Below are 26,157 nucleotides of genomic sequence, written 5' to 3' on the forward strand. Positions count from 1 at the left end.
TATGTATTAGAGTGGTAGAAAATGAACACAAATAATGAAATAAATAAAAGTTCACAGAATATTGGTTAGCAACATCTACTCTGTAGCAGAATTGTCATGATTCAACCCCCACCTCTGTCCTTTAACAACTGAGTGAACTTGAACAAGATATTTAACAAAACATCACCTTAGTATTTGGTGGCAAAAAACATATAACAGCAATGTGATAGACTAAATAATAACATCATCCCCCCAAGATGTCCATGCACTATTCTTTGCAAGCTGTGAGCAAAAAGGAGGTTACTTTACATAATAAAGGGACATAGTAAATGTTATTATGCTAATGATCATGACATAAGTAAATTTTACATCATTATGCTATGTATTCACAATGATCCTTAAGGGAATGAAATATGAAGGGTGTAAGAGTCCATAGCAGAAGATGAGATATTCCAAGAAAGTAGTGGGAGAGATACAAGAAGGAATCATAAGCCAAGTAATAGTGGCAGCCTCAAGATGCAAAAAATATCAGGGAAATGAATTCTCTCCCAGAGTTAACAAAAGGGCTAGTGGAGTCAATGACATTATCCTGGAGTCTTGAAATTTGTGGTAATTTTTATAGTCATAATGGGAATTAACATTAAAGCCATCTACTTCTTAGGTATACAAGAAAGAGTGAGTAACATGATCCATGGCAAACAGCAGAAAAGGTGAGCGACTGGAGTGGTTGTTACAGATGGGACAAAACAAGTTTAAATGAGATTCCAAGGACAGGCATTACTGAGAAGCTAATCATTTATCAGTGTACAGGATTAACTGTACATACACATGCATTTGATTTAAATGCAAATGCATTTGAATTTTCCAATCAGGAAGGTTTAAAAGGTTCGTGCTATAGTTTTAAATTATACTTTTTACTTTAAGTTATTTTTGTATAGTAAATATTTTCATTTCCTTTTCTGTTATGGCCATTTCATTAATTTGCAAATTTTCTATTATTACGAGTGTTTTTAATGTATATTCTTTAGGAGAAAAGCAGTAAGTGTCAGAAAAAATAGAGCCAAAGATAATTTTATAAATATCTATATTAAATTTATTCTAAATGTGTTCATGATATATGTTACATGTGAACATATAAAGATGTACTCACATATACAATCACACAGAGGTACCTAGCCAGAAGCTTATATTCTTGAATTACATCACAAAGTGGCTTACTCTGACAAATGAGCTTGGAAAGGTCAACGTGTTATGTAACTTCTCATTTCTAATACTCTAGTACAGAAGGAACAAAAAAAGTGATTAGAATTTGAAATGTATTTGATTTTCCTTGCTGTTTGCTGTGGAAATTAAAAGTGGCTACTGAATTTAGGGCCATAGAATCAAATTTCTATCAGATTTGTGTTAAGTTTAAAACTTTGTTGTGGAAAGTAGGAAAATAAAAGAATCTGTTGAGGCTTTCCAAGGGTCTTTTTTGTGTTTGGAGAGAATGACACTTGGAAGCTATAAATAATGATATGAAAACAAACTTATACTTGGCTGAAATTTGGAAACATTAAGTAAAAAGAATATTTTATATTCGCAGTAACACCAAAGCAGTAATACGTGTTCTAACACTTGATGTTCATTACTGCCTATGGCTGAACTTGCAATATTTTAATCCAGATAGGACTTTTCCTTATGTAAGTTCTTTTTTCAAATCCATAACTCTAGTAATTTTGTATGATCTCCATCCAAGAAGCTTTCCTACCAACTTCTCCATACCACTGTGTGTTTAACATTATGAAAAGAAAATATTCTCCTGAGCCTCTATTTTCTTCTTATTTACCTGCATTGTGCTCAAAAGAAAGAGTGTTTGAGAAATGACTCAAATTAATAATGCTTTTTATTCCAGGACATGATTTCAAGAATTCAAGGCAATTCTTCTGCCTTTTTCAGAGATTACACATTAACAATTCAGCATCAGGTAAATATTAGCACTTGGGGTGGTCATTATATGTGATGCAGAATTAGGAATGGCAGATATACTTATGCAGTGACCCAGGTACTGACTTTAGGGAAGAAAGGAGTTAGGGATTCCAGAGGGAGTAGAAAAATGTAAGGGATATCAGAGAAGGCAATCCTTAAGGGAGAAGGAGGTGAATGAAGCCCCAGATGAAGGGATTGCAGAGGACAGCACAGAAGCAGTCATTAAGCGCCTCTTCAGACAGGAGTGAAGCACATCTGGTACTTAGGCGGCAATGAAATAAATCCTTTGGTAACTGGGGTGGTATCAAGATCCTTTGGGTCAACTGCAGATTTCAGGTTAAAGTGCTGTAAAATTGTGGTCAGGAATAAAAACAGTTCCATGCGGGCCAGTCCTTCTCCCACACAAATCCGTTTTCCTGAATATAAAACATAAAGAAGATTGTCTTTTCTTGTATTTGACTGTGGCAAGCAATCTTTCTGCAATTGTCACAAAGAAAATACATAATAATATTTATGGATGGATTCAGTGCATGGATGGTTGATATGATTGGATGGGCAAAAGAAAAAAGATGGACAGACTTGGTCTCCATATCTGATCTTAACAAATATTTTCTTTAAAATCATATTACCAATTTCATGTCATATGCTTCATTTATTCCTGAATTATAACTGCTCTCTTGACATTTCAAGTTTCCCTCTGTATTATTCATGATTGGAAGGAGAGCAGGGTGCTCTGTGATTATTGCAGTGTATCTTGCTTCATTCCCAATATTTTTGTGACTCCCCCCCCCAATTATTTAGCAAAGAATCTAAAAACCATCACTTGGATGTATGTCCTTTTCTTATGAATTAATACATACTTTAAAATAAACTATGTTTTCTTTCTTCCATTTTTTATCCTCTTCTAGCCATCAAGGTCAATTATGTTATGCCATGTAGCATTGATTATTACTCCACATTATGCCTGATAATAGATTATGAGTGATCCCAAAACATGTGCTTTCTCCCCCAAAACTCTCCCTTCCACCAGCAATCCAAGATTCCCTCTCTCACAGTGCCAATCCTATCCTGTGACAATAAAGTATTTATTCATACCTTTCTATTGTGGGTTTGAGGGCTTTGGGTATCCATTTGGTGCCTGTGGAAATATGTGTCATCATAGCTGAGCCTGGGGTGTTAGCAACACCACATAGAACAAACTTGATCATGCTATAGAGTGAGATGGTGGGTGCAGAGAGTGTAAATGAATTTTAACTTCTACAAGGGGTTCTCTAGTATTTTACTGATGTATCTAGATGAAGAATTCAGTCAACCTATACGCTAGCCTTTTTAATTTGGAAAACTGGGTCAAGACCTTAAAGACACACTAATCAGACCACAAAATGTTGATGAATCACTGACAGGGAAAGTGTTGGAAATTAGGATTGGTAGCGCTTCTGATTATGTACAAACAACTATGCTACCAGCTCCAGAGTAACACAATGTAAATCACAACTGACACCCAAAAAGGTATCCTGTCTCCTGAAGAACACATGGAACTGCATTCCTATTACCTGATGAGAAAGGCATGAAGTAGTCACTTTTTTTAAAGTTTCCACTCTCATCTAGAAAGTGTCCAGGGTCAAACATCTCTGGGTTGGGGAATTCTTTGTTGTCATTTAGCACAGATGAGAGTGAAGCTAATATTGTTGTTCCCTGAAAACAGAAGGCATAGATAAATTAAGTTTTAAAGGATTCTTGATGCTGAAGGTTACAATGGCTATCACTTAATTTAATCTTCTTGTGTATATAAGTAAAAACAAGTCCAGAGAGGTGACATTTCTAGGTAGATCATGTAACAAAAGATGATTTTGAGGCCAGCACCAGTGACCATGTTAAAGTGCCCTCCAATATCATTTTAAGTGCTGGTCATGCGTGGTTTTGGTGCCAAAACTTCTGAAAATTTTCTCCTTATTATCAGCTTGGAAACTGATGTCTGTTTCCATCCACCTCTCTAATACATCTCTTCATTGTTCACATAACCCATATACCATTTATACATTCAAATGGAAATCTTTGCATACAAAATATGTGTAGCATATGCTTATAGGGCTTCTGTGCTGTGATTTTTGACATGACAACATTACATTCTGGTTATATGAGAGAAAACATATTAACAAGTACAATATTATTAAGTATTTAAAATTGCCATGTAGTTTGTCTTAATTTTAAATCATTGAGATTTAATTATAGATTAATTTTAAAAAATAAAAGAGATAAAAAAATTTATAAATTTTATTTTGTAATACTTCAGGTCAGGATCATTTGTTCAGTTCCAAGATCATTAGTTCAGAGAAAATATGCTAGAATGAGTTATTTAAGAATCAGATTTTTCACATGGTCTTAAAATATTCAACGTCTGCCTGACCAGCACCATGAAAGAAAGAAGAGATTGAATACCCCCAGGATTTCCTCTCTCTGAAAGGTACTATACCGAATTATCCAAATGACAAAATGAAATATGTTTTTAAATTTCAGGTAGAATGAAATAGAAAATACATTGTAAAATTATAGCAATAAAAATATTCATTATCCACTGTGGTTGTTTGAGTATGAATTTCCTCAGAAGGCTCAAGGGATGAAGGTTTGGTCTCCAATGCAATGTTCACAGGGGAGGAATGTGGGGAATTATTAAAACATGAGGTCTCTGACCTAATCAATGTACTAATCCATTGACTGAGTCACAATTTGGTGGAATTATGGGAATGGTAGAAACTAGGACGTGAGGCCTGTAGAAGGAAGCAGATCCTGTAGGCATGCCTTTGAAGTGTGCATTTCTTCTAGACCCATCCTCAGCTTCTCACTTCCTCTCTGCCATGAGGTGAGCTACTTTTTTTTTACCTCATCCTCCCTGCCATGATGTCCTGGCTCACCCTGCAAAGGTCCAGAAGCAACAGAACCAAATGACCAAGGACTAAACCTCTGAAATTGTGAGCTAAAAGATATCCTCCCTCAAAAAAGATGATTGTTTCAAATATTTTGGCAAAGGAATAAAAGTGAAGAATTCAGCCAGAAAAAAACTCAAAAAAATATAATTCACTGAACTAAAACCAAAGCAGTATTGAGAAAATAAAAGAAACTCTAAGTAATGTGGAAAAAAAAACATTTCCATGAATTAAAAGATCAATGGGTCAAAATAACAATTGTTTCCAAACTTATTTAGAGATTTACTGTCACTCTGATAAATATCTCAGAATCATCTTTTGAGAAATTGACAATCTGAACATTTAATATTTGTTAGTAAATGTATCTAAGAGTAGCCAGAAAAATATTAAAAAGGGAGAAAAAATTTAAAGAGTTAAACTACGAGATACCAGCCTTGTTATAAAGATTCATAACTCAAACTGAAAGGAGTACAAGGCCATCAAACAGCCATATATAAGATTTTTATACTAGTGTTGGTAGGAAATTGGAACCATAGAGTGGATTGGAGATATTGGACACCACTAAGGTATATCATAGAAGAAAGATTACCTTGGGAATGTGATAATTTCTGAATTTAATGTCACAGGTTACAGAATGGGGCACACCAGCAGGGACAAGGTCAATATATCTCTGGGTTTCATGTAACACAGCATCCATGTAGGGCATGTTGCTTCTGTCCTGCATGCAAGGGATCCGGTGTCTGCCAATCACACGGTCAATCTCTTCTTGGAGTTTAGCTGGTAAGACATAAAAAAGAAATGATGGCGTAGAAACAATGTTGCATTTGTCACAGCAATTCAGTGCTACCTGTAACTTGAAGGACATACACATACAGCATTATACATTCATCAATCATATGGTCAGAAATATATGTGATCATATAAAGAGAATCACTAAAATATACATACCCGTTACTCTCTACAAACAAGGAATTATGATACATCACCACATAACTATAAATGGGCATAAATGATACCTATATATAGAAATAATTAAGTATTTCAATCAATAAGCAGAATGTAATTAAGCCAATAAAATACAGAATTGTAAGTCATAAATTATAATCAAATCTAAAATCCATATCAAAATAATTAATATAATTAAATAATGCAAACTGAAATTTAATTCATATATATCATTACTTAAATAATTAATGTAATTAAAATTTAAATTATGTATATATATGCATCTGTATTTTGTGTTTTTATGTGTGAGCAATGTGCAATGATAGTCCCATCATATTCACATTCCAAACATATCCACTGAATAGTTTACCAGCATCTGCTGAAATTTATATTTATAATTATAAATAACAACTATTTCTTAGTTATCCACATTTGTACAAATTGTAATGATACCTTGGTATAGGGAAAAGATAATTTTCATCTCTATTCCAATCTACAATAGATAAACACACATAAATAGACAGATGTGTACATGAAATACAGAAAGACACATACGTTTCTCCTCACTACATTTATAGAATATACTATAGTATAATTTTTGATATTATCAATCCATTGTCTACTTCATTCTGAATACATAAATATTATGCAGTGTCACTATTGTTATTTTTTGGATTGCACAGCGTTTCTTCCCATTCATGTTTATTTGCTTGAGTTGGAATTATATTCAAAATCTCAGGTAGATTTTTGAAACTCCTAGCAATAAATTGCCCATATGTTGGTAAATATCAGACTTTTGATTGCTTTTCTTGTGTTCCTGGCTCTGACTTCACACCTGCATTATCTTCCTGGTCCACTGTGAAGTGCGTTTTTTCTAGGCTTACTGTCCAGCAGCCTATCTGCCACTCTCATCCTCCTCCATGAGCTCAAATTTCTGCTGACTGGATTTAGACACTTGGATGCAGTATTTTTTACAGTATCTTTCTGAGAAGAGGGGAAAAGGACATAACATTTTTGGAAAATGTTCAGTACTATAAATGCCCCTTTGCAGTAATAGCAAAACATTGGTTTCTTGAGAATTTTGGTGGTCATCTAAATCACAACCATTCTTATGTCAAATGACATATTTCTCTAAAAAGTTTTATGATATTCTCTTCATCATGGTGATCTGAAATTCCATGACCTGGTGTTTTGGGCAGATATTATTACTACATTCCCTCTTCCAGAGACTTGGAGAGAATTTTTCTATTAAGGTGACAGAAGATGGAGCCCTTTCCTCTACAGTTCTTCACTCTGTAGAGGTTATATCTAGCTCCTGAATTTCATGGAGACTGATGGAGTACAGACATCAGAATCTTTGCATTAAAGGAATTGACACTTTGCCAAATTTTCCCTTTAAACCCTAAACACCCCTTTTTTATGTTTTTTGTTTTCTGTCAGTGCTCAATTCCCTGAGCTCTGGGCTTCTCGGGCTATTTTTCTAGAGAATGAGCTACTTGAGGGTACAAAATCTGTCACATGGTAAATGGTGATGTCAAGGGAATCCATACACAGAAAGTCTCCAATTGCAAGTCCATTTGTTATTAGTTTTTGCACAAATTATTTCCAAACTCGTGAACAGAAAACTTGCTTTTCTTTTTTCATAAAATTCCCTCTCTTATATTGATGTTACATTGTCATCCTTGCTGCTAAATTAATTTTCACCCTTCAGAATACTCTGTTTTTCAGAAATCTTCTGAAACAGGTGTTAAGTGTTTACTTTTCTCTTCTCCTCCTACACTGAAGAACTAATTGTCAATCCTCATTTCAGTGGAATCCTGACACAAAGAAAATATGTTTTATATGTGCTGCTCAAATGGAACTCTTTAAAAGTAAATTTCTATTGTGATGTTTGAAAAAGCTAAAAGTATTGGTGCCACAGATTAAAATGTCTTAATTGTTGAATAGTTGTTTTATGAATACAGACTTATAAAAGAATAAGAAAATTTCTTTAGAAACTTATTCTCCCTATAATGGAAATGTTTTCTAATGAATCTAAGTTTTTAAAATATTTCCTACAGTGGAAATTATAACTGACAACCTCACTTAATACTAGGTTTCATACTAATGCTACAGTAAGGAGAGTTCCTTTTTGCTATGGAATGTAATTATTTAATAAGGAAGTATATCTGCAGAAATTTAAGAGTTGTATAAAGTGTGATTTGCAATAAAATCAATATGTAATCTCTTGCCAAGTTACGTTGATTGTGTCTGCCAAAAAACGTATCCTATGAAATCAAGACGTTACACCAGAGAGTTACTGCTCTTCAGTGCCATGCTGTCTTCCCTTCTCTCAATCACACTTGTGATTTTATTTTCTGGTACAGAAAGTTAAATAATGAGAAACCTCTAAGAAAAACATGATGATGCCACTAAAAATGTCTTCCCAACATCTTTCTGAAGTTCATTTTGCTCACCATCTCTGGTCATACCTGTGATATCTGGATGCATCGTCAGGAGCAGGAGAGCATATCTCAGTGTTGTGCTTGTGGTCTCTGTTCCAGCCGCAAACAAATCAGAGACAGTGACTAACAAACTTTCCATAGTAAACACTGACTCTTGATTGTGCTTCTCCTAGGAATGATTTGATTGTATTATCTGTCAAATTATTTACCAGCATTTTTAGTTATAGTGAATTGAAAATTACTCACAGCTAGTTAAGCTGTGCTCACATTTACTGTTTCAAAAGATACAAGCAAGGATATTCTGGCCTTTTAAAAATATTTTCTCCCTCTTATGAGGAAGTAAGGTAGACAGCATCTTGGTATATGAAGATTTACTCATGAAAATGAAGGTTTTAATTGTAAACATGATTAATAAAAGCAAAAAGATACCTGACACTCTGATGTGCCAAGAGTCTCATGTTTTCCCTATATCAGTTTAAGATGATACTTTTCATATTTGAGGTAAATAAATGCACTCTGCTTAAATATTTAATAACTAGACAATCTCTTTTATGTAAATAAAAATAATTTTTTTAGGAAGTAGACAGAAAAATGAGGGCCAAATCATGCTAGGTTTTAAAAGCCATACTCAGGAGTTTGCAATGGTCTTCTGTCAAAAATTTACATGGAACTAATATTACGTACAGACTCAGTAAATGTTGAAAAGGCATAAAAATGTTATGACATTAACCTAGAAGGAATCACAGGTAAAGAGAGTGGGTTTGGCAAAACAAACTTTGCCTGAATTATTGTGCCTCAGGTGGAAGTCTACAGACATAGTCACCTATGAAGGCATGGAAGAGCAAACAGATATGTACAAAGTGAGAAGAAACTAAGGGTGTGAATGCATCAACCACCTACAAGAGATAAAGGAGAGTATTAATAATGCAGATGCCAGGGCTAAGGTTTTGGACTGAGAAGATCACATGTCACAGAATTGAAAACAAGGTAACAGTTTAAATACTGAGGGCAAGGGGTCATTAATATAGAAAAGATACTATTTTCTATAAATCCATGAGTTACAATTGAATTATAAATTACTTTATAATTTCCACTTTACCATTATTATATGTAATATATATAATCACACCATCACAAACACACTTTCATTATGTGTACTTGCAAGACTAAAATCGGCCCTTTCAATTAAAAATATCAATTTCAGATGATTTTCTTTGTTCATCAAGTTAAAGTTGTTCTTAAGTTATTATAAAACAAATAATATTCCTAAAGCAATTTTAATATTTCCAAATTTTGATATGAAATTATAGAATTAGTCATTATAGGCACACAGTCTATTTTAATTAAACTATGCTACATAAAACAATGCTGAAAGAAATTAAACATACGAATGGAATTGCAGTTCATGGATCAAATTAAAACACTCATCACGATGGTACTCCTAGAGGAATATGACAAAAATGGTAGATCTGGAAATACAGACATGGGTCTGTCCACTAAATTAACCATTTACTTGCAAAATTATCAGAAGAAATAATTTTGGGATACCGGAATCCACACAAACTCTTGTAGCATTCCAGGGAGTACTTGAAGACGAACGTTTCAGCAAAATTTTACCTTCTCATGTAGAATCTACCATTCTCCATAACCTAGTTCTGCCACAGATAGTTTTGGGGTTAGTGAAAAGAGTTATGGTGCAGCTTCCTGGTCATAGACTGGAGAAAAGACACCTCTCCTATCAGAATTAAGAATTATGTCCCTGATTACTGATGAGCTAGCACAGAGAATGGTTATTGTCTCAACCTGCATTGAATCTAGTGATTTTGTTAGCAGCACTAAGTGAGTATCTTAAAGAAACAGAAAGACATCACTTTTGTCTTTACTTATTGATGGGATTCAGAGACTTAAGGAAAATTCCAGCAGTCTCACCATCCTGCATTTGATATAAAAGAGGAGAGATTCAAGTGATCACAAATGATAAGAAATTTCTGGAAAAGTAACAAAAATCCTGTTTGAAAGTTAATATTATAGCATGTTAATTACACACTGTACAAAGAAAAAATGTATATGGTGCATTAATAGCTAAAAGTTGGATTTGATGTAATCACCAATAAATAAACCCACATGTTGGATTAACTAAATGAAACTTATTTAAAATTTTTCACATACACTTAGAGAGCAGAAAGAAATCATATACAAACAAATAAAAATCAAGAGAATAGCATATGCAAAACCTACATGTCAATAATGACAAATTTTAAAAGGGAAAAAATAGAAATTCTGGAGGTAAAAGTAGAACAGGTAAAAGAAGGTAATTCACCAGAGGTGACAGTGGTGGACTTCACCCAGATGAAGAAATAGACAGCAGGCATGAAGAACAACAAAAAGAAAAGGGAACAAAGAAAAATGAATAGAGCCTTAGAGACCTATAAAATTCCATATGGTAATTCAGAACAAGAAAGAACAAATAAATGCTTAAAATGATGACAGAAAATTTTCAATGTTTAGGAAAGTTCTGAATCTACACATGCAGAAAGCTCAAAATAGTGAGAAAGGAAAAAATAGACCTGACTCACATCAAAGCATGTTTTAATGAAATTGTTAAAAACTAAAGACAAAGAAAGATGGCTTAAAGCAGCAAGATGGATGTGACTCTTCACATAAAGTGGATCTATATCATATAAATTACTCACAAGTTAAATTGTCAACAATATATCTCCTCTGTACTCCCAAATCTTTCCATAATAAATAATATATTAATACATTCAAAGATAGTTCTTTTAAAAATTACCTAAGTAGGGACTCTGTAATTGTTTCCTGCAACAAGTGCTAAAGAACTCAGCTCCCAGGCTGAAACAAAGATACTAGCCAATAAGTGAAAGTCATAAGATACTAGTCATCAATAACATATAGGTAAATATGAAAGCTAATATTTTTATACTTTTTCTATGTAATGCCTTTTTATTTCTAGATGGTTTTTCAATGCAAGAAAATAAGTACAAATGTAGCTTTCTAAGACATAGCATACTATGTCATTGTTTGGGAGAAATGGGAATGGTAAATGCCTGCAAATTGATGCTAACTCACTATCAATTCAAAGTAGGCTGCTATAAATTTAGGATTTTGACAGTAACCCCCATGGTGACAACTAAAAAATAATTTAAAACACTCAAAGGGAAAAAATAGTTAATTGGAAAGGAGAAAAAAATAAAACAAAAATATTCACTGTCCCTGGCCATAAAGGAAATACAAATCAAAACCACACTAAGATTCCACCTCATTCCTGTTAGAATAGCCATTATCAAGAACATCAACAGCAAAAAATGAAATTTTGCCATTCACAAGTAAGTGGATGGAACTGGAGAACATCATCTTAAGCAAAGTTAGTCAGGATCAGAAGGCCAAAAATTGCATGTTCTCCCTCATATGCAGATTATAGTCCTATAAATGCAATATTATTATTGGACATGGGTCACACAGTAAGGGGAAAATGTGCACAGGAGAAATAAAGAAAGGGAAGCAAATCTAAAACTTGAATGTGGTTGATGTGCTCATTGTAGAGGAATGAACAGAGTAATCTTAAACTGGCAGAGGCCACTGTTGGAAGGGGATTAGGAAGTAGTGAAGAAGTCTGGTAGAGATGAACCAATGAGGGTTGTAATACATATGTGCATGGAAGCTACACTAGGAATCTCTGTGTATAGCTACCATTATCTCAAACTAGCAAAAACACTATGTCATTCTCATAATCTCTTAAGTTTTCTCTTCAGCAAAATTGGCAAGCAAGAGGGTGGAACAAGTTCTTCCCAGAAGTGTGTGTCTGTGTGGGGGAGAAGGTGGCCCAAACAATGTACATGTGTGAGTAAATGTAAAAATTATAAAATTTTAAAAATAAGGCAATATTAGGAGAAATGAAGACAACAAATGATATGTGGTTGGTAGAAGAAATAGCATTAAATATAGCAAAGTTGTTCAACATGGCCAATCACTTGAAATAAACAGGTTAAATTACACTTTAAAATAAAAATGCAGAAGGAACTATGACTGCAAGAAAACAAATGATATGCTGCCTTTTAGAGACTCACTTTATATCTAAAACCCTGATATGTTGAATGTGAAAGAGTATAAAATGAAGTCATGAAAATAGTAGGCTAACAGACATACAATGCCTATGGTTTTGCAGAAAATTGATGTTTAAGTGAAATTTGTTAAAAGTAGGAAATGAAGATGTTTCATGTTGTATAAAATGTTGAGTTCATCAGAGGATAAAACTTTTTTCATGTATATGCATTCAGTAGAGAGCCTTAAAATATATGAAGCAAAAATGACACTACAGAGACAAATACAAAGTTCTTAAACAATAGAGGCAGATTTCAATATGTAAGTTTCCATGATTCATAGAAAATACATTCAAAAGGTCAATCAGAATATAAACACTTCAACAGCTAGATACCTAACAAACACATACAGAAGTCTTCACCCAACAATAGAATATACCTTGTTGTCAAGTGCACATTGGACATTTCCCATGAAATACCATACATCAAGACACATAATATCCTCAGTAAAATTTAAAATATCAACTCATAAAATATATCTTCTCTGACCACAATGGAATGTAACTAAAAATCACTAAGCAACAATGAACTTTAAGCAAAATGCTCTTAGTCACCCAATGTATTAAAGACAAACTCACTAGGAAAACTAAGAATTGTTGAGGGAATGAAAATCAAAATATAATATGCAAAAAAAGGATCTATTTCAAAACAAAGAACATAGAGACAAAGTTCAAGATCTGACATCTACAACTGAAAACAGTACTCACATCAATGATACAACTTTATATCCTAGGAAGTCATAGAATCATTGAACAAAAGCAAAGATAACAGAAACAATACACAAAGGAAAAAGGGAATAAGAAAACAACAAAATAATCTCTGAACCCAAGTACAGGTTGAGGAAACAGTTGACTAAATTGAAAAATCATTAGCTGGATGAATTAAAAAAGAAAAAGAAAACATAAATGACTAAATTAAGAACTGAAGCAGAGACATAAGTACTGAACTTACATAAAGAGAGTCACAAGAAAATAATATAAATAATTTTACTCCTACAGATTAGATTACAAAAATCATGGAAAAATACATTCTGAAATGATTCAGGCTCAAATTAAAAATGTGAACATTTGCAAGAAATAAGAAGTAATTGATTAAAATCAATTTATAATTACAAAATCCAAAGAAAGAAAGGTACATAACTACATGACTACAATGATAAATGTTACCAAAAGTTTTGAATTTTGTCATGTGACTGGAAAATGGAAAGTTATTTTGTCACAAAAAGAAGGAAGTACTGATATATTTTACAATATAGATGATTCACTGAGGAATTATGTTGAGTGCAAGAATCCAGAAACAAAATCTCACATATGCCATCAAAGTCCTTTCATATAATGAATCCATGATAGGGAAGCCAACAGAGAAAGAAAACAGATTAGAGGATACTATAAGTTTGGATTGGAAAACAGTGACCATTTACAGATAGAGTAGATTTTGAGAATGTTTAGATTTTAAACTAGAGAGATTCTGCTTGCAGAAAGATGTGAATGAGGTAAATACAACTTAATACTAATGCATTTTAATTTCATGGCATGTGGATTTCAGCTCAGTTTTTTAGATGACTTCACTCCCTGAACAGTTATTCAAATTTAACACAAGCTTGGTCAAAATCCCCACTGACTTTTTTGTACAAATTCTAAAATTCATTTGAAAATATTCTGGCTGTAGACAAGCTAAAAAAAGCCTTGAAAATTAAGAACTGCAATACTGATACATCTTGATTTGAAAATTTGATTTAAAGATATAGTAAAGAATCATGAAGATGGTGTACTACTAGCAAAAGAACAGAACTATAGGATAATATAGCAGAATTGAAAGACTACAAACAAACCCTTATATTTACAGACAATTGATTTTTGGAAAGAATGTGAAAGAAGCCAATGGGAAAAAATACAGATTTTTCAATAAACAGTGCAATGACAAGATGGTTCATACTTCTCCATTACCTGAGCACATTTGTGTAACTCCATGTCTCTGACAATTCATTTGAAGTTACCCTCAATTAAGACTTCACACTTCCATCCTTCTGATTTTTTGCACCACAGTATTATATATTGAATTGAGTCTTTCTTAAATTTCACTCCTCTCCATTTTTATAAATATTCTTTTTCAGTCAGTAGACATGAAATAGTCCTCCAAGAATAAAGCCATTCTATTCTTTCTCTTATACATTGTATGCAATGATAACATCCATCTTCATATCAGGGCATATTTTCTTTTTTTCCACTGGTTTGAAAATTCATTTCATAATATCTACTGAGTACAACCTGTTTCTCCTCAGCTACATGATATTGTAATGATAATTATGATTACAACAATGATGATTTTCTGTTTTGTTTTTTTGTCTGCTTAATTTTTGACACAAATTTCATTATATAACCCAGAATGGCCTAATACTGACAGTCCTCTTTCCTCAATCTCAAAAATGCTAGAAATATAAGTGTGTGTCACCATTACTGGTTTAGATTTTTTTCTGAAAGAAAGGGTCAAGATCTTCTAATTATTGCACAATTTAATTTTATTTCTTCCATGATGCTTAGTAGAGATTCAGGTACACAAAACTTACTTGGTGTGTTCGTCAAACAAAATTGTCCATTTGACCATTGTCTGGCAACCCTAGAATGTACAGAACTATTAAGTAAACCATGAGATATTCAAACATTAAAATAACTGAGCTGATGTTAACATCTCACCTCCTCCATTTTTATCAGGAAACAATCAATAAAGTCCCGAGGATTGTTAATGTCCAGTGATGCTTGGTGTTCTTTTACTTTTTCCAAAACATAAGTTCTCATTTCAGAAACATTTTTAATCAGTCTATTATGACTTCCTGGGAAGTAATTAATGAGAGCAGGAAAAATATTGCAAATCTACAAAAGAAAAGAATAACTTGTGCAAAAAATAATGAAGATGAATGACTCATATAGTAATCACTGGCTAGAAATTATAATTCTTAACAAATTATGGTGTTTCTATTGAGGTATAATTTTATTGCAAGTCTAAAGTTATTCTCTATGTCCCTAGAAATGTTTGTGGGTGAAAAATCTGGCAAGAACCTCATAGATGAAAACATTCCCTGTACTCATATATCATCATTATTCTCCAAAATATTTTCGTCAATTCACTCATTTTCTGTACTTCCCTTCAATGATGAAAAATAAGATCATGTGAATTACATTTGGTGGATGACAACAGAGTTTAAGGACCTGGAGTAACCTTATCTAGAGTACAAAGCTAGCCCATGCTGTTTATTTTTATGTATGTATGGTTGTTTGTTTGTTTGAGACATGGTCTTGTTATGAAGGCCAAGCTGTACTGGGCTTACACTGGCCTAGTACTTGTAATCCTTTTGCCTCTACATACAGAATTTTAAGATGTGTGTTACCATGCTCAGCTATGGTGTTTGCTGCTTTTATTTTTATGAGTCAGCTTCAGATATAACACAGAATGAGTTTAATGGAAGTAGGAGGTGCTCAAGATACCTTGAAACATATTTGTGTCCCAGAATAGTTAATTGACTTATTTCTTATCACACAAGTATAATTTAGGAAGAGTTGAGACTAGGCCAATTCAGAAATGGTAAAATTGTGCTTTTTTATTATTCAAACACTATAAATCTTTCCTAACTGAGCAATATTCTTAGATAGAATGCTAACTGAAGATCAAAGTCCCACCTACTCAGTGATTCCTAGCAACTTTCATTGTCCTTCCTAGAAGATTTTGTCTTCCCAATTAAAATATCCCTGAAAAGTCCAGTGATGAATTTTTTACATGTTGACATAGAGAAAATCTTTCTGAGTAATGAAAGCTTTGAGGAAAAATTTCCTGAATATTCTTTGAGTGATGAACACCTTTAGCCAGGTACCAAAAGCATGTGGGAATTTAAGGGGAAACCATGAACAGATAACTAAGAGGCTGAAAGACAAGTCAACATCTGCACATTTCTTTTCCTGAATCAAAAAAAATAATAACTTTGGATGCAGGATCCAAGTTGGAGACCAGAGGGCAGAAGCAGACAGTATGAGATCTGTAAATCAAAAATTTTGCTGAGACTTGGAGCCACTCTTGGCAGAAAAAAACGACCAAGAAGAATCAAAACTCTAACACTCTGAACCCCCAGCCTGCAAAAAGCTTCTCCATGCCACATTACACTGAGAAAACAAGAGGGCTCCTGCACCACCAGAGAAAACTATGCCCAATCAGTTACAAGAAGCCTCCAGGACACCAAACAGACGTGACCAAAATAGAATTACATGACATATTATATTAAAGCAACAAGCACAGAGACTAGAGAAAGAATATTGAAAGATGTAAGAGAGAAAAAACAAATAACATACAAAGGTAAATCCATCAAAATCACAGCAGACTTCTCAACAGAAACTTTAAAAGCAAGAAGAGCATGGGGTGAGATCTTCCAAGCACTGAATCAAAATAACTTCAACCCTAGGATATTCAACCCAGCAAAACTATCATTCAAAATAGAAGAAGAAATAAAAGTCTTCCATGATAAGCAGAAACTAAAATAATATATGATCACCAAGCCACCACTACAAAAGATTCATCAAGGGATTCTGCACACAGAAAATGAAAGCAAACAAAACCATGAAAGGACAAGCAGTACCAAACTACAGGAGAAGACAAGGCAACAAAGTAGGGAGTAACATTGATTTAGCTAAACACAATCAAACACTTAAACAACAAAAACAACTAAATGACAGGAATCACCACATACCTATCAATACAAACACTGAATGTTAACAGACATAACACTCCATCAAAAACACCGTTTGGCAAACTGGATTAAAAAGGAAGATCCAACCATCTGTTGCTTACAGGAGACCCATCTAATGGACAGAAATGAGCACTGGCTTAGGGTGAAAGACTGGAAGAAAATTTACCAAGCCAATGGCCTCGAAAACCAGGTAGGAGTAGCAATACTTATCTCAGACAAAGTATACTTCAAAATTATGTTGATCAAATTAGATAAAGAAGTTCACTCCATACTAATAAAAGGGGAAATATACCAAAAGGAAATAACAATTATCAACCTATATGCACTCAACGTCAATGAACCCAATTTCATCAAACATACTCTAATGGACCTAAAAATATAAAGACTCTAACAAAGTGGTAGCGGGAGACTTTAATGCCCTCCTATCACCAATAAATAAGTCATCCAAACAAGAAATCTATAAAGAAATCGTAGAACTAAATCACACCATAGATCAAATGGACCTAGCTGATGTCTACAGAATATTTCATCTAACTTCTGCACAATACACATTATTCTCAGCAGAGCATGGAACCTTCTCCAAAACTGATCATGTCTTAGGGCACAAAACAAACCTCAGCAAATATAAGAAAAGAGTAACAATCACATGTATTCTATCTGATCACAATGCATTAAAACTAGAACTCAAAAACAAAAACAATAGTAAAAAACATGTGAACAATTAGAAGCTAAAAAACACATGGCTCAATGATTAATGGGCCATTGACAAAAAAAGAGGTGATTAAAAAGATCCTGGAAGTTAATGAAATGAAAGTATGACCTACCGTTATCTATGGGACACAGCAAAGGCAGTCCTAAGAGGAAAGTTTATAGCCATGAGTGTATATATTAAAAGGACAGAAATATCTCAAATCAGTGACCTAATGCTACATCTCAAACTCCTAGAAAAACAAGAACAAGCAAATCCAGAAACAAGCAGAAGGAGAGAAATAATAAAAATAAGGGCCAAAATCAACAAAGTAGAAACAAACAAAAAAAATCATACAAACAATCAATGAAACAAAAATCTGCTTCTTTGAAAAAATAATAACCAGATTGACAGACCCCTGGCAAACCTGACTAATATGAGGAGAGAAAAAACTCAAATCAGTAAAATCAGAAATGCAAAAGGGGAGATGTCAACAAATACCATGAAAATCAGGAAATCACCAGAGACTACTTTGAGAACTTACATTCTAATAAATTTGAAAATCTTGAAGAAATGTACAGATTTCTAGATACTTATGACCATCCACAATTGAACCAAGGGGATATTAATCACCTGAATAGATTTATAACACAAAATGAAATTGAAGCAGCAATAGTCTCCCAAAATAGAAAAGTCCAGGACCTGATGGAGTCTCTGCTGAATTCTATCAGACCTTTAAAGAAAAACTAATACTAACACTCCTTAAACCATGACAAGAAATGAAAAGGAAAGGAAAACTGCTTAACTCATTTTATGAAGCCAGTGTTACACTCATCCCAAAACCAGACAAACATACCTCCAAAAAGGAGAAATATAAGCCCATCTCCTTAATGAATGTTGAGCAAAAATCCTCGATAAAATAATGGCAAACCAAATCCAACAACACATCAGAAACATCATTCACCATGACCAAAGTCGACTTCAGCCCAGGGATGCAGCATTTATAGATTTCCGTTTAACATACGGAAATCTATAAATGTAATACAGCACATTAAATAGAAGCAAAGACAAAAACCAATTGATCAACTCAATAGATGCAGAAAAAGCCTTCAACAAGATCCAACACCATTTCATGATAAAATCTCTAAGAAAATGAAGAATAGAAGGAATGTACCTCAACATCGTAAAATCTATATATGAGAAACCTACAGCCAACATAATACTTAATGGTGAAAATCTGAAACCATTTCCATGAAAATCAGGAATAAGACTAGGGTGCCCACTATCCCCACTCCTATCCTACATAGTACTGGAATTCCTAGCCAGAGCAATTAAGCAAGAACAAGAAATAAAAGGAATACCAATTGCAAAGAAACTGTAAAAATATCCCTATTTGCAGATGATATGATCCTTTACCTTAAAGACCCAAAAACTCTACCCAAAAACTCCTAGACACCATAAACAGGTATAGCAAGGTGGCAGGATGCAAAATCAACTTACAAAAATCATGAGCTTTTCTATACACCAACAATGAATGAACTGAGAAGGAATACATGGAAACAACTCCATTTACAATAGCTTTGAAAAAAATCAAATACCTAGGACTAAACTTAATAAAGGTTGTGAATGACTTCTACAAGGAGAACTACAAACCCCTGAAGAAAGAGATCAAGGAAGAATACAGAAGGTGGAGAGATCTCCTGTGCTCATGGATTTTAGAATCAACATAGTAAAAATGGCTGTACTATCAAAAGCAATCTACATGTTAAATGCAATTCCCATCAAAATCCCAATGATATTCAACACAGAGATTGAAAAATTGCCAAAGCAATATCAGCAAAAAGAGCAATGCTGGAGGTATCACAATACCCGCCTTCATACTAGGTTACAAAGCAATAGCAATAAAAACAGCATGGTACTGGCACAAAAACAGACATGAAGGCCAGTGGAACAAAATAGAGGACCCAGATATGAATTTACACAGCTATGAGCACCTTATTTTTGAAAACGGTGCCAAAAATATACGATGGAGAAAAGACAGCCTCTTCAATAAATGCTCCTGGGAAAAGTGGTTATCTGTCTGCAAAAAACTGAAACTAGATCCTTATCACTCTGTACTAGTATCAACTCAAAATGGATCAAGGACCTTAATATCAGACCCAAAACTCTGAAGTTAGTACAGGAAAGAGCAGAGAATACTCTGGAAGTGATAGGTATAGGCAATGACCTCCTCAATAGAACTCCAGCAGCCCAGTAACTAAGAAAAAGGATGGACAAATGGGAGCTCATAAAATTAAAAAGCTGCTGCACAACAAAAGAAATGGTCTCTAACTGAAGAGACCAACCACAGAGTGGGAGAAATATTTGCTAGCTACACATCAGTCAAGGGACTAATAACCAGAATTTACAGGGAACTTAAATAACTAAATTCTCCCAAAATCAATGAACCAATAAAGAAGAAATTGAAATGGCCAAAAAAACACATGAAAAAATTCTCACCATCTCTAGCCATAAAGGAAATATAAATCAAACACACTAAGATTCCACCACTCCCCTGTTAGAATAGCCATCATCAAAAACACCACCAACAACATGTGTTGATGAGGATGTGGGGAAAAAGGAACCCTGGTACACTGCTGGTGGGAATGCAAGCTGATGCAACCACTCTGGAAAAAAACATGGAGGCTTCTTAAAAATCTAAACATAGATCTGCCATATAATCCAGCAATCCCACTCCTGGGGATACACCCAAAGGAATGCAACACGGGTTACTCCAGAGGCACCGTCACCTATGTTTATTGCAGCACTATTCACAACAAAGTTATGGAAACAGCCAAGTTACCCCACTACGTAAGAATGGATTAAGAATATGTGGTTTTATTCATCCATGAATAAGAATGAAATCTTATTATTCTCAAATAAATGGATGGAAGTGGAGAACATCATTCTGAGCGAGGTTAGACCTCAGAAGACCAAAACTTGTATGTTCTCCCTCATATTCGGACTTTAGATCTAGGTCAAACACAGCAAAGTTGTTGGGCTTGGGTCATATGTTTAGGGAAGAGCACATACGGGAGGTATAGGGATAGGTAGGATACCCAAAACTTGACATTGTTTGATGTCCCCACTGGAGAGCAACTAATACAGTAACCTTAAAGCAACAGAGGTCAATATGGTAAGAGGATCAGGAACTAGTGAAAAGGTCAGGTAGAGATGAATCAGTTTGGGTTGTAACACATTTGTGCATGGAAGAAATGCTAGGAATCTCTCTGTATAGCTATCCTTATCTCAACTAGCAAAAAACGCTTTGTCTTTATTATTATTACTTATGTCTCTCTTCAACAAAATTACAGATAAGGGCAGAACAGGTTCTGCCTGGAAGCAAGGGGAGTGGGGGCAGAGAGAGCATGTGGGGGGTGGGCTGGGGAAATGACCCAAACAATGTATGAATATGTGAATAAATGAATAAAAAATTAAAAAAAATAACTTTGAAGGATACTCTTGCCAGCACTGTGCTGTCTAAACATTCAATTCACCACTCAGTGCATATAGAATTTTAGATAACATCACCAAAAAGACCTTAGATTTGTTAGGAGGAAAGGGTTTTGGCCACACCTGTATCCATGGGGAGCTCAATATCTTGATGTTCTCATTGACTCTTTTCATAAGGACAAGAAAATTCTGATCATTATAGTCAAAGCGATTATGAAAAATAATAGAACAGATCACATTGCTGGGAGCACTCCCCAGGATAAAGGTGGGATCACAGGGTGAACCTGTAGAATTAGAAAATGAAACAATTTAAATACCATTAAATTGCACATAAAAACACACTTTCATTATTAACAGTAGGATTCTTAAGAATTTTAGGCACTACATTTCTTACACATTCCCCTATCAGAAAAATATTTAACATACATTCAAACAACACCACACCACATTTACTTTAAATCTGAGTTGTACACCATAATCTAGCTAAATAATAGCATTTAATATACTCAGTTCACATTCACTGCATTTACTTCCAAACTTTTATTACCAGCTGTCTGCTACTATAGAAGAAAAAGAAAGATTTTTTAACCTAATAAAAAGTCTTAGAGCTGAATCACATCTGCCTGGGTGTTGGGAGAGAATTTTTCTGAATTGAAAGGGAAAACTAGAAATTTGTTATATGAAAGGGATAGGTGAATGAATAGTGTGCTTTTCAATAGAGGAAAGAAATAATGGCATTGTTGGTGAGTTCACATGTCTAGAGAAAAAAATGCAGAATGTATACCTGGGAAAATAAAAGTTGTATATAGAACAGTAAGTACAATATATTTATCACTAAAATAAATTGAGAATTGTCAATTTAAAATATTATCACATATAAGGCAAACATATATTATAAACTAATAAGTATAGTTTGATTATTTTCCATTTTGATGTATAAAATAAAAAGAAATAAAAGCAATAAGGAATTTCCTTTCTTTGGAAGTGAATGTCCACGATCTCAATTAGAAGTGAATGTCCATTGTCTCCACTTAAACTTCAAATTTAATTCATATAGACGAAGATATTTCGTGGATACTGTGATATTGTCATATTAAGCCTGAAGTACTAGAGGCATAGCTCAAGTGGTAGAGCACCTTCCTAGAGAGTGCAAAGCTATGAAAAGAATGGTATGTCATAATAATACGAATTTTTTTGTTCATCTCTTAGGCAAATCTATTACTTTACAAATGAGAGAATTGAAGATTTTTTTTCTCATTTTCGTTGGTAATTTATACCACATAATTGCTGTAATAATATGGTCCATGAACTTTTTATACAAATAACTCTCAAATTCACATCCTCCAAACTTAAAGGTACCTTGGATTGAAAGTATTCTGGATAAAAATGAAGGTCTTTTGCAAAATAAAAAATCTGTTGAGTGAACTGTTTCTGGATCAGTTTCTTTTAGCCATTAGAGGATCTAAACTTTAAGAATCAGGGGAAGGGGAGATAAAGGAGACATGTAGAGAAGGTAATTTCAAGTATAATATGTTTAATACATTATAACAACCATTGTAAATGCCACAATTTATCCCCACTGAGCACAATAATAAAGGAAGAAAAAAATGAAAAACTTTTTAGTCATGGAGTTGGAAGCTTTAATGATTGTATATGCTTGTGTGTGTGTGTGTGTGTGTGTGTGTGTGTAATTCAAAGGAAATAATGCTTATCAATCTTTTAGACTGATTTTAAAAGGATATTTTTTAAAAAACAGATCTTTTAGAATTCAAGCTGTTAGGGGTAGGGGAGTGGCTATAGTGTTACAGCATTTTCCTCCCAAGTCTAAGGCCCTGTGTTCAAACTCCAGGTAACAAACACAACAGCAAATAAAGTAATAATAATAATTACTATCCAAGCTGATAATCAGGTCCATTTTGTAAAGCACTTCCTAGGTAAATTGAGCTGTCAGTGGGAGGAAAACAACTGTCATAAATTTCAAATCCAATTCCAATAAACAAATCAGAAAGCAATTCTGAAACTAAAGCCAGACCGCATTTAGGAAAGACCAGATTAGCATTACCATTAATAGTTGAAATCTAGTTAAATGAATCAATTTATAGATCGCAGTTTATCTATTTTGTAGATTTATAAAAATATATATGGTTTATAGTATATATATATAATGGTTCATGATAATATATGACTCTCTGTATATGATATGTAGTGCATATTAATACAAGACATATAGATCAATCTTGGAAGTATTGGGGAATAAGAAATAAATAATGCTAAGTGTTTTGATGAGTTTACAGAGAACAATAATTGAGGAGAAATGTATTAAGATATAGCTAAACAGGGCTGGTGGAGTGCTTCAAGTGGTAAGACCCTGAGCTAACCAGAGGGCTGCCCAAAAACAAGCAAAAAAGAATGATCCAGCTAAGCAAAAACAGCAGCAACAACAACAACAAAAAAAAACAGTACAGAGCGCAATTTCTATTATATTTATGAATCTAGAACAAAATGTGAGATACGTCTGCTTAAGTTAAGAGACATTGTCCATTTAAGTGAAATCGTGTATCACTTAGAACTTGCCACTTAGGTGGATGGTGGAGTCACTGACACCATAACCACATATTCTCTGGTGAAATGATCATTAATAGGTGAAACACATTTATGATAAGGAAAACAGAGCTCATTACTCGTCAGACAGTAAGCTCAAAACCTATATTCAAGCTTTTTATTTGAACAAAAAGAAATTTAGCAACAGAACGAAATTGAAAGAAGGTTATACTCCTACTTGCAGGCACAGTCCTGCAGTACATATACAGCATGGATATTACACAGTCTGTAGGTTCTCTCCAAATCTTCTCCCCTCCCCATGAGCTCACAGCCAGGACACAAATTGAAAGCTCAAGTCACCTGTGAAATAAACCCAAGGACCACATTAGAGAAGAGAATAGTCTATTGAGATCATGACATGAACAGGCACCCACCATTAGTTTTTCTTAACTCCTCCACAAGGCAGCAGGCTTCCTCTTGAACACGGTCCTCAATGCTCCTCTTCCCCATCCCAAAATTCCTCAGAGTCATGAGGGAGAAGCGTCTCGTCTTTTTCCAGTACTTTCCATTGCTGGAAACAATTCCTATAAAAAGGGGATCATAAAATAAGAGGGAGATGCCAGGCAAGGAAGAGGGAGCTGTTGGGAGACTATCACAATGATGACCAAGCTCTGCCTGAGCAACTTTTCACATCTTTGTTTTCCATCCTCCTCATCTCCAGGACCATTTCCCACCACGTACCTGTATACACATGGACACTTACCAAGGCCTTTATTAATTTTTTCACTCATTGCTAGTTTGCCTCTTCCGGAAAACTCCTCCCCATAATCAATCAAGGCTTCTTTTATAGCCTCATATCCATGCAGCACCACTGTAGGCTTCATTCCCAAATACACAGTGAACACGGGGCCATAGACTTTTGAGATCTCAAAGTAGGTGAAAATTGCAAATATTACTAAAAGAATTCATATTTGTTGCATATATTGTGTATTATTCAAACAGATATTACAGTTGAATTGAAGAGGCAGCACCTCTTCAGTGGAATAGATTCTTCTACCCTGAAGCATTCTGGGCCCCAGACACATGATATTTTCACAATCCAAATGGATTCAGATCACAATCAGGTGTTAAAATACTGTTTGCTTTTTTTTTTCTTATGCTATTCCAGATCATAACTGTTTAATTGAGAACATACTTTTATTCTTTAAAGAAATTCAGTTTTCATTGAAAATTCTGAACCAAAATGCATGGCTAAATTGTTGCAGGACTTACTGAATGTATATGTATGTAAGACAAAAAGAGAAGAAGCACAATTTGTGTCACCTTGTAGTTTTGATTTTCCTGTACAAGGAGCTAAATATTTCTGTAATCAGAAAATGCATTATTTCATTCCATAATTTCTTACTATGACAAACTGGAAAAGGTAATATGTACATCAAAGCTTATAGGGAGTATTCAGTTTCATAATCATCTATGTGTACCTTAGATAATATATTTTATTTAAAATCAGGAGTCAATTTACTCCTATTTCCAAGCCTATGGAGGATAATAAGGCATACTTACATTGGTTAAGGATTTGCTCAGGTCCTTAAAATTAATCTGCAGGATATTTCCAATAATTGGGAGAGGAGTGGGTCCAGGAGGGAGTTTGTCTCTTCCAGAGCTCTGTCTCCATAGTGAAAGGAGAAAAAGACAGAACACACTGAGCCCCAAGACTAACACTGGATCCATTGAGGCCTTTTCTTATTGCAATAATGAACACAAGCTCAAAAACCCAAATCTTTATATACACTTTGCCATTTCACCTGTGAATTATTGATACCTAACTGACCAATCAGCTAGATGCACTTTAGTCTCTTTCAAGGTCTTTTGGAGTGAACTTTTACCCAATGACACAGATAAGAATAAAATGTTCTCTTACCTTTTACCTATATTAGGACTGAGATGCTGGAACTTAGAGATTCAGTAGTTGGCTAAGAACAAGACGTATACTATGTACATATGTTTGTAAGTGGAAAAATGATATCTGTTGAAACTATTCAATGAATGGGGGGGGAATTGTATGAAGAAGAATAGTGGAGGGAGTGCATTCAAGCATAATATATGCTATATATTGTAAGAACTTTTGTAAATGCCATAATGTGCTCTATGTAATACATCAATAAAAAGGAAATAAATAAACTTAAAAACTAAATAAAATATGACAGTCTGCTAGTTTGGTAATTCAGAAATAACTTTGTGTGTGTGGAAGATTATTAGAACTAACAAATTTGCCAAAGTAGCACAACAAGAAATCAATTTACCAAAATCAATAGCTTCTCTGTAC

General features: G+C 34.0%; 1 protein-coding gene across 2 annotated transcripts; it reads right to left on the reverse strand.

Moving 5' to 3' along the window:
• Positions 1-1,846: 1,846 nt before the first annotated feature.
• LOC109676845 (cytochrome P450 2C9-like) lies at positions 1,847-25,599 on the reverse strand. 2 transcript variants are annotated; one of them, XM_020153081.2, is made up of 9 exons: positions 25,395-25,599; positions 24,595-24,757; positions 24,266-24,415; positions 21,414-21,574; positions 15,072-15,248; positions 8,288-8,429; positions 5,461-5,648; positions 3,501-3,642; positions 1,847-2,363 (listed from the first exon to the last, which is right to left on the reverse strand). In XM_020153081.2, the coding sequence occupies exons 1-9, from the start codon at positions 25,560-25,562 to the stop codon at positions 2,182-2,184; spliced, it is 1,473 nt and encodes a 490-aa protein (XP_020008670.2). In that variant the 5' UTR covers positions 25,563-25,599; the 3' UTR covers positions 1,847-2,181. The 2 variants fall into 2 exon arrangements, with proteins under 2 accessions (XP_020008670.2, XP_073934819.1); XM_074078718.1 differs by lacking the exons at positions 1,847-2,363; positions 3,501-3,642; positions 5,461-5,648; positions 8,288-8,429 and adding an exon at positions 13,557-14,994.
• Between the last annotated feature and the right edge of the window lie 558 nt (positions 25,600-26,157).

Source organism: Castor canadensis, chromosome 7 (assembly GCF_047511655.1).
Source record: "Castor canadensis chromosome 7, mCasCan1.hap1v2, whole genome shotgun sequence".
NCBI lineage: Eukaryota > Metazoa > Chordata > Mammalia > Rodentia > Castoridae > Castor > Castor canadensis.

Bases quoted from the DNA above. Each gene is read 5' to 3' on its own strand.
- LOC109676845 (XM_020153081.2), bottom strand. From the start codon at position 25,562: ATGGATCCAGTGTTAGTCTTGGGGCTCAGTGTGTTCTGTCTTTTTCTC. The intron at 15,249-21,413 runs GTGTGGCCAAAA...TTTCTTTTGTAG, and splicing joins TGAGCTCCCCATGGATACAG to ATTTGCAATATTTTTCCTGC. The intron at 2,364-3,500 runs GTAATAGGAATG...TTTTATATTCAG, and splicing joins CTTCATGCCTTTCTCATCAG to GAAAACGGATTTGTGTGGGA.